Raw genomic sequence first — 9,351 nt, 5'->3', positions numbered from 1 at the left:
GGGTCCACCCCTCAGGCAGCAGGTCACACAGTCAAGAGGCTCCCACTGGAGCCATGTTAGGGAGGTCTTTGTGCGTTAGGGCGTAGCTTGCTTGTGAACTCTCAGAGCGTGGCCTCCCCCAGGGCTGACAGGCACCCACCCAGGTCCAGCAGCCCACACAGATGAGGCAGGAGGACGCCTCGGCCTGACGCACAGCCAGGAAGGAAAGGCACACGGGTGTACCCAAGGAGCGACCAGCGTGGGTGGCCAGGAGCTGCATGGGCTGAAACTCCTGGGGTGCCCTGTGGGGATGCCAGCCTCTGCGTGACTCCTGCAGGCCACAGCGCAGCTGAGCAGAAACACCCAGGGACAGCTGGGCTCTCCAAGCCGATGGCCTGGGAGGGAGCGTCTAGCCAGGAGTGGGCCTGCCCCTGGCTAGGCCCTGGCCACAGATCAATCGGCTGACATGGGCAGAGAGCACGCCACAAAACTGCTGGGGATCATTAGAAACCCAACAGGGAAGGAACTGTGACCGGGAAGCAGTGCCCAGCTTCCCGGGGTCACCATCTGAGAGTGGGCGCCACAAGGGGCCCATGAGTCCAGACTTGTGTCCAGGCCGCTGAGTGTGCACGTGTGTCTGCTTAGACAACATCAGTGCTCACTAAGAGGCCTTCTGGGCTCCTGATGGGAAGGAGGGACTGCACCTGCCTGTGAACCAGTGCCCAGTGAGACTGACCTTAAGGCCTGTACGAGGTTGAGATCAGCAAACTCGTGGAGTTCCACAAAAGCCTGGAGAACTTTGATGTTAAACTCGTCCCTAGGAGAGGAAAGAGGCATGTCCTGAGCCCAGGGCGTCCCTCATGACGAGGCTGCAGAAGGTGCCTGGGGAAATCCCTCCGTCTTCCAAGTCCATTTTCCTTCCAGCTCTTTGAAGCCCCCTCGTGTCTTACTGCCTTCATTTTTATTCAAAGGGAGGGCCTTTCCTAAAGTACGCTTCTAATGCAGTAGGGAGCCCCGGTGCGCTGCTGGGTGAGCATCGGATCGCTGATCACAGGTCTGCGGTTCAAACCCACCAGCCACCCAAAGGGAGAAAGAGGCGGTGGGCTGCTCCCCGAAGGAAAGCCTGATGCAGGGTCACTATGAGTCAGAACTGACCTGGTGGCATGAGTGTGCTTGGCTTTGGAGCTCTGCGAGACTAGAAGACTGTGTTTCAGTTAAGAGAGGACGTTCTAAGACTTTACAGCATCGCTGCTACGATTCAAGGACCAGGACATTGCAGAAGCCCTGCAGCACACACCACAGCCAGGAGCCAAACCCTGGCACTGCCGAGGTGCTCAGCAGAATGTTCTCGTCTCTCAGACACGGCTGTCCAGTAAGAGACTCCGGAAGTGGACGACACTGGCCCCCAGGGTGGTCCTGCAATGATGGGGGGGGGGGCACTGCAAAAGACAGGTACCCACATTTGATTCTGGCTGATGGGCGAGAATACAAATTGTCTGAATGGCCAGGGGGTGCTGAGTCAGTCTTTTCTTCTTCTGGAAAGGGGGTGGTGGTAGGGCAAGCACTGGCCTGCCAGTTTGTCACACTGGTGGCTTGCATGTAGCTGTGATGCTGGAAGCTCCATCACTGGTATTTCCGACACCAGCAGGGTCACCCAGGGGAACAGGACTCGGCAGAGGCCCCAGACTAGGAGCGGGCTACAAAGAACGACAGGCTGTCCACTCCGCAGGAATGAGCCACGGGAAGCCCCGTGGATAGCAGCGGCCGGTCGGACACTGGAAACCCAGGAGCAGCAGCAGCAGGACACTGGCAGGGAGGGGGCTGGGAGAGGAGCGTCTTGCTTGGAAGGGACTCGACCCGACGTGGCTGCAGGCACTGGCTCAAGCCTAACCACCATTGTGAGGTTGCTGCGGGACAACTGGGTGGATTTAGTTCCATTGTGCGTGGGGTCGCCATGAAACTGAAGCAGCTTACGGACACTTAATAACAGGCCACGTGCGTCGGGCCCTCCGCAGTGGGTGCTCTGCTTGTTCCCACCTCACAGGTGTTTAGGAGCTGGGGGCACTAATGTGAAGGCCCCCAGCGTCACACACACCACAAAGCAGACAGATGATCCTGTGAGCTCTGGTGCAGACCTGTACAGCAGTCAAACGGATTCCGTCATCCAGCAAGTCACGTGCGCATTTCTGCTTTCCCAGTGCATTGCACAAAAGCAACACTCACGCCAGTCTGTTCAGTTGTGCAAAGGCATATACAAAAGTCTGAGACAGTCTGAAAATTGCCAAAATGTGATCCAGAGACCCATGTGAGCACGTGCCATTGGAAAAACGGCACAGGTAGACTCTAGATGCAGGGCCGTCAAAAGTCTTTGATTTGTCAAAAATGCACCTTCTGTTAAGTACAATGCACCTGGGTCTGGCTGTACTGGGTAGCTCTGGAAGGAGCCTGGGAAAGAGGATCCCGTTAAAAATGAACTAAAAGGTGTGAGATTTTACACCAACAAGATCGTAAGACCATCTGCAAAGAGATGCAATTTTACTTCTTCCTTTCCAATCTGAATGCCTTAAAGTTCATTTATTTGCCTAATTACGCTGGCTGGAACGCCAGTGCCATGCTGAAAAGACGTGGGGAGAGCAGACACCTGTGCTCCATTTCCGATCTCAGCGCTAAACAACTGGTCTTTTACAACTAAGTGCAATAGCTGTGGGATTTCCAGAGACCTCTCTCATGGGGCGGGGGCCACTATCCCTTGTTCGGGTGTGTGTATCACGGAGAACTGATGAATTTTAACAAACCCCCTTCCTCATCTGAGGCGGCCGTGTGGTTTTGTGCCTTACACACTGATTGGCTTTGGAACCATCCTTGCATTGCTGGGCTAAAGCCCCCTCAGTCACGCTGCACAGCCCTCGTTAGACACGGCTGGGTTCCAGCTCTGATCTCCGCATCTATAAAGACGTTTGAGGGACATTTTCTGTCATCTTTTACTGCTATTTTCCATGTTTCTTATAAAAGGCATTAGCCTGATGCTGTGACGTCTGTCTGGTTTGGGCATCAGGGTAGCACGGGCCTCGCAGGATGAGCTGGGAAGCATTCCCCTTGTCACTTTGATGACACATCTCGAACAGAAAACTGCACGCAGAAGTCACCCTTAGCGAGCAGTTGCTAGACTTGTAAGGTCGGCCCTCACATCTGTGCAGCAGAGTAAATGGACTTCTCAGGTTGGGAGGCTGAGCTGCTGGTTTCCGCCTTAAAAAATAACTTCGAGAGTGGGGGAAGCGGGGAGGGAGGGGGGGAAATGAGGAGCTGATGCCAGGGGCTTAAATGGAGAGCAAATGTTTTGAGAATGATGAGGGCAATGAATGTACAAATGCGCTTTACACAATTGATGTGTGTATGGATTGTGATGAGTTGTATGTGCCCCTAATAAAATGATTTAAAAAAATGACAACTTCCCCCAGTTTTCACACCCCAAGGGGAGGGTGGGGGGGAAAACCACTCAGAAATCTGGTGTCTTTCCAGGGAAAATACCAGAAGACCCAGAAAGCTTTCTGACACAAAGAGAAAGAGGCAACGGCATTTCCAGTTCTACCAGGGGTCTTTCAAGAAGGGCACTCCAAAGACCACAGGGCCCACCTAGAACCCCCGAGCTGCTCTCTCCTCAGGAGGGCATGGCGAGGAGGTGACGGCCCTGGGGTCACTCCGATTGAGGAGCAGCTTGTGTCCCCCCACCCCTTGCCCAGGGCAAACTAACTGCGACAGACCCGCAGTGGAGGCCGAGCCCGGGCCGGGCCGGCTCGTCCCCTTCAGCCTACCGTTCGCCCAGGTAGTCCCCGATGACGGTCTTGTTGAGCCCCTCCCCTTTGTACAGGAACTGGGCCACGTCCTCCGGGGAACTCTGCAGCAGGTCGTTCTCGATGAGGAACTGGATTCCCTGGAGGAGCAGGCGGAAGGTGAGGAGGGTCACACAGGTCCTTTTCCTCAGACGGTTCCAGGCGCTGAGTGCACAGCTCCGGCAGGTGTGGGCACCAAGGGCCCAAGCTGGTCTGCAAACCTTCCCACTGCACACGGCACCCACAAAGGCAAGCCCCTCGCCCTCCTGGCAAGCTCACAGGTGAAAAGGCGGTGTGCCGAAGCTAATGAACAAACCGTCGCCAGTGGTGATTAGAGATAACCATGACCCAAGTACCAGCAGCTAACTGTCCCGGTGGAGGGGACAAAAGGTCCCTTCTGTGTCGGGAGGGCTCAGTGCGGCTGGAGGCAGGACAACAGCAGTCCTCCCCGACCCGAGTCTGGCAATCCTCCTCTTGAGTAGTCACTGCCAGCCTCCCCAGCAGCTAGAGAGGACTGTGTGACTCTGACCTGGACCCGCACACAGAAAGGAGGCTGCGGGGAGCACTTGGGAAGGGTCTGTTTCTCAAAGGGGACCCTGTGGCGGGCACAGCTCAGCATGCCTCCCATCCTGCCTCAAGTTGGGTGTGGTGCTGGAACCATGGTGGTGATCTTGTGGTGAGGGGAACCCAGGTGCACACAGAGACCTTGGTCCTGTAACTTGGGAGTCACGCAGCAGTGGCGCTGGCGGCTCTTACAGCTTGCTCTACTGGTGGGGGGAGAGAACAGCCCATGGATGATTTTAGCCTCTGTAGCTGGAGTCTGCTACCTGTGGCTGAACAGGTGCATACACCAGGCCCTGAGCTTCCCCACCAACGAGGGGACTTGGACCCATAGTAACACTGTAGGCAGAAGGCTTCTGAGGTTATAAATCTTTAGAGCAGCGGTTCTCAACGTGCGGGTCGTGACCCCTTTGGGGGTTGAACGACCCTTTCAAAGAGGTTGTCCGATTCATAACAGTAGCAAAATGACAGTGATGTAGCAACGAAAATAATGTTATAGTTGGGGGTCACCACCACATGAGGAACTGTATGAAAGGGTCGCGGCATGAGGAAGGTTGAGAACCACTGCTTTAGAGGCAGACTGCCTCATGTTTCTCCAGAGGAGTAGCTGGCTCGGGGGTCCTAGGTGGGCCCTGGGGTCTTTGGTGAGCAGCCGAACACTCAACCCTCTGCACAACTCGGACCCCTCCATTGAGCCTGGGTCTGCCTCAGCCCAGGCCCACTTTCAGGACCCACAGGGTCTGGCTGGGAATCGGGGGCAACGGTGTCAGAGGGCCGAGGCCAGGCTAGCAGTGCCTTTGGGACGGCACGATGACGGCACAGATGGCTGGGAGCTTCCTCGGCTACATGCTGGCAGGGCTGAGGAGGGAACGGGATTGCGTCTCTTTGCATTTTAGTTTGGCACTAAGACACATACCAACGCAACGGTTACTGCATGCACCGCTGAGCTGTGCAACCATCCTCCTCCTCCTCGTCCAGACACGCACAGCCCTCGAGGGTTCCACTCTACGCTTGCGAGTTGCTGCTGCCACTCGCAGTGTTCTCCAAAGAGCCTCACACGTCTCCTTTGCTCGCTGAGCTAAACGGCTGTCTGGTCTTAAGAAGGCCTCATGGGACGGTTTGGTTTTCGGCTTAAAGATGGTCTCAGAGAAGTCATTACAAGGTTCACCCAGGAAGTCTACAGCCAATTAGAAAGTAAAACCCTTTGGGGTGTTTTCCTTCCTTTGATCAGATCATTCCATAGAATCTTTGATCGAAGGGTCCAGTCACGGTAGTTGGGTTCCACCTAGTTCTTCTGGTCTCATGGCCAAGGAGGTCATCATTAGTCACACACCCTGTTCCCTCCTCCTGTTCCGGACCCTCCTTCCTCTGCCCCAGGTGAATAGAGGGGAGAGAAAACTGTGCCATCTGTCTGCCAGGGGGATGTTTCTACAAACCCGGCAATGCCGAGGAAGGGCTCACCTTCTTGGGATCCATGTTGAACTTCTTCCTCCCCATGGCTATCTGCTTGTTCCTCTGCGTGGTTTTGCTATTGTTTAGAAAGAGACAAAGAGGCACTTCAGGATGTTTCCATGAAGCTGAAAGACGGCACGGTCTGGCATGGCCCGGCTGCGTCTCACTTCCTCCATAGGCTGCCCTCCCCACAGGCACCACCACCACCAGTACCACCAGAGGATGAGGAGGAGTCACACCCTCACACCCCACCCACCCCCGGATAGAGGCAGACACCCTCTGGCTGCCGTGTTTCTTCTGACACTGAATAAGTGTGATCACTCCTGAAAAGGCTAGCGGTGAACATCAGCACCCCAAACAGCCCAGCGGATGCTGCCACTCACTTGTGGCTTCCCAAACCCCCAGCAGCAGCTGGTGGAGAAGAGCGGGTTGGGGGCAAGGGGGCTTCCAGGGATGGAGCCCCACTTGACTCTGGCGCAAAGGGCAGGAGAGCTCCAGGGTAGCCCTTGAAGAGAGGACCAGGCCATGGCTGGCACGCACGTGTGTGTAGGGGAGGGGTGAAATCTGGGAGTCCCCCCATGCATGCACGCATGCACACACGCACGTACCTCTCCTCCACAGACGTCAGGTTGTCAATCTCTGTCATCACTTCTGCAATCTCGTATTTCAGCCGCTGTTGAGAAAGCAGGTCGGGCAGAGGAAGGTGGGAACGTGTCACGTAGACTCTCTCCTCCCGGCCTCCAAGTTTTCTGGCTGCCCGTCTCCCTGGGGCTCTCCCAGGTGGGCATCACTGAACCAGCCTTGGAGACCGCGGGTTCCAGCCCGCTGCAGTCAGGCAAAGATGGCGGCAAGCCAGTGAGTGGCTCTGTCCTGGGCTCCTCGTGGACAGAGAGGCAATGTGGACACAGGTGGCCGCCTGTGACGTGTGACAGCGAGATGAGAAAGTGACCGACCCTGAGAACGCCCAAAATGGGACAGAGACGCAGGATGTGGGCGCGGGTGGCTGGGAAAGTGGGGCTGACCGACCAGCTGGCACAGGGTGGCTACAGACCTCTGGTGGGCAAAAAATGTCCTGTCTCCGCCGAGCAGTGAGGCAAATTCTGCCTGTCCCTTTATCGAGACAGCCAGTCTCTCTGTGATGGCCACCATGGCTCAGGAGAAAACAAAATGAGAACTAAGCCCGCACCCATCAGATGTGCGATCAGAAGGCAGAGGGTACACCGGGCGGGTTCTATTCTGTGTAAGGTGAAGAAGCCCTGCCAGCAAGCCCATGCTGGCTCACAAGTAGAACTGCCCGTGGGGGTCTCAGACTGTCCCTCTTAGGGGAGCAGACAGCTTCATCTAAGGTCATCTCCTGCTGCAGCAACTGGCAGGCTTGGACAGGGGCAGACAGCCTCCTCTCTCTCCCTGACAACAGCTGGCAGGCCGGACCTGCCGGTTTTAGAGTTGGCAGCCCCATGTGTCAGAACCCTACCCACTGCGCCCCAGGGCTGCTTCTGGAGGAAGGACAAGAGCAGCCCAAGGGGAGGAATGTGCCACGTGTGGTCCTGCAGGCCTGGCTTTCTCCAGCATTGCTCCTCGGGTTCTTGTGACAATAGGGAGATGCTAACACTGCGCCATGGTCAGGTGCAACTTGACTTCCCTGGTCTCAGGTTGACCTCCATCAGGAGCAGTGGTTGAGTTCGAGGCAGGACTGCTGATAACAGGGCTCGCAGATGAGCTAGAAATTGCAGCAGGGGCTGGCAACCCTTCCCCCACCTTTCCTACCATGTGACTCTCCACCTCTGTGGCTGGGAGACCCTTTGGCAAGTCACCTACCCTCTTCTGGGCCTTGGCACTTTCAGCTTCCAAAGGAAGCCTGAGGTATCGGAACTACTCTGAGATTCCCATGAACTCGGAGTCTCTGGGCTCGTCACCAGTGATCCCCATGGCAGGCCGGTGCTCTCAGGGGACACTCCCATTCTTGGGCCCAAAGCCACTGGGCTGGGTTATCTGGGTTTTCCAAGAACAGAAGGGAACTCGAGCAGAAAGCATTCCACGAAACACCTTCCGAGTACACTCGAGAGGTTTCTGTTTGGAACCTCATGACTTGGAGCCAGGAAACCGCCGACACAGAGCAGCAGCTCCTAGAATGGGGTGATTGTCTGGGCTGGGCTGGGCTCCCAGATCATAGTCTGGGAGGCCACATTTATCTTGGCATGACAGCGATGGGGTGCTCCTCAGGGGAAGGCTCATATCTAACTGACTCTCCTCTTTCTACAAAGGGGTGGGAAACTTGGAGCCGGGGCAGTGGCAGACGGGAGCAGGCTGCAGGGCTGGCCCTCTGCAGTGGAAAGCACAAGGTCTGCCTGTGTCTGCCATCTTTGTGCCCCTTATCCCTGTTCTCCTAATAGCTAGCAGGGTACTGCGGGCACCATAGGAGCACCACCGGTGCTTTAGTCCCTCATTCAAAAAGTATCTATCTGCCAACACCTGGTTTGCAGGAGGCTGTGGATGGCAGTGGAAGCCCAGAATCCATTTGCGGCGCTCCCACTTGGATTAAGCCTCCAGTGATGCCACTCTGAGCATGGGCCGGGATGTGAATAGCCTTGTTACCACACGGAGCACATGCAAAGTGGGTGAACGCAGAGGTAGTCAGGGTAAAGAGCCACAGGGCAGTTCCACCTGGTCCTACGGGGTCCCGATGCGTCAGCGAGTGGGAGAGTGATGGACAACGAGGAGCTAATAATAGTAAACACAAAAAAGAAAAAATGACGAATCCTTCTAAAATGGATCATGGTGACGGTTGTGCCACACTTTGTAATATGATTAAACCACTGAATTGCAAAAGGTCAATAAACAAAAAGCATCCGAGTGTCCGGAACGTCACGGGCCCAGTGCTGGGTGCTGGGCGGGAGGGGCCCTGGGACAAGGCAGGCCTGGAGGCCCACGTGTGGCGAGGAGCCCACGTGTGTCGAGGCTGCAGCTGCTGCCTTGCGTCTTGGGAGAGGGCCTCCTCCTCCATCACCCCATCTCCCGCTCTTTCACCTCCGACATGTGCCCCAGCCGACCTGCCCAGCATGGTGGTCTGAGTCTACCAACCTGGATGCCTGTCACCATTTCTCCATGTGACTCCTCCGAACACACCCTGGGCACCCCGTCTCCCACAGGGCCCCCCCACGTTTTGTTTTGCTTTTTTAAACCCAAAGGCCAAAGCAGAGTCTCGAGTTTACCTCAATGTCATCGATGAGTTCCTTTTTCCTTCGACGAATGTCTATGAGTTCTTCTCTCTCCTCTAATGACAGGTCTTCCGGCACTGAAAGGAAGAGGGGGAAACATCACATTAAACTACCCGACAGCCACCGCTTGTCCGGAGCACAGTGTGGGACTGTCCAGTCAAGCAGCCTGGCGACTCTGCCCCTTAAGGACGGCCCAGCACATGCCCTGGAGATGATACTCAGGGCAGCTTGGCTGTGACAGAGACCACACAAGACTGCTGGGCCCCTGTGCAGCCTGCAGAAGGCACAGACCACAGATGGCCAGACACTGA

General features: G+C 56.1%; 1 protein-coding gene across 1 annotated transcript in view; it reads right to left on the bottom strand.

Moving 5' to 3' along the window:
* Nucleotides 1–9,112, bottom strand: part of CYTH3 (cytohesin 3) — an 18,451-nt gene extending 9,339 nt beyond the window's left edge. Inside the window, exons 1-6 of the mRNA XM_030888658.2 lie at nt 9,035–9,112; nt 6,431–6,495; nt 5,832–5,898; nt 3,792–3,910; nt 716–796; nt 136–281 (exon numbers count right to left, since the gene is read on the bottom strand). Of these exons, the coding sequence (XP_030744518.1) occupies nt 136–281; nt 716–796; nt 3,792–3,910; nt 5,832–5,898; nt 6,431–6,468 (451 nt within the window). The 5' untranslated portion in view covers nt 6,469–6,495; nt 9,035–9,112. The remainder of the gene's footprint in view (nt 1–135; nt 282–715; nt 797–3,791; nt 3,911–5,831; nt 5,899–6,430; nt 6,496–9,034) is intronic.
* Nucleotides 9,113–9,351: the final 239 nt, after the last annotated feature.

The sequence above is a fragment of the Echinops telfairi genome, unplaced genomic scaffold (assembly GCF_000313985.2).
Source record: "Echinops telfairi isolate 266 unplaced genomic scaffold, ASM31398v2 ScPeMD7_5;HRSCAF=22, whole genome shotgun sequence".
Classification (NCBI taxonomy): domain Eukaryota; kingdom Metazoa; phylum Chordata; class Mammalia; order Afrosoricida; family Tenrecidae; genus Echinops; species Echinops telfairi.
This window is presented reverse-complemented; position numbering and strand designations above follow the sequence as displayed.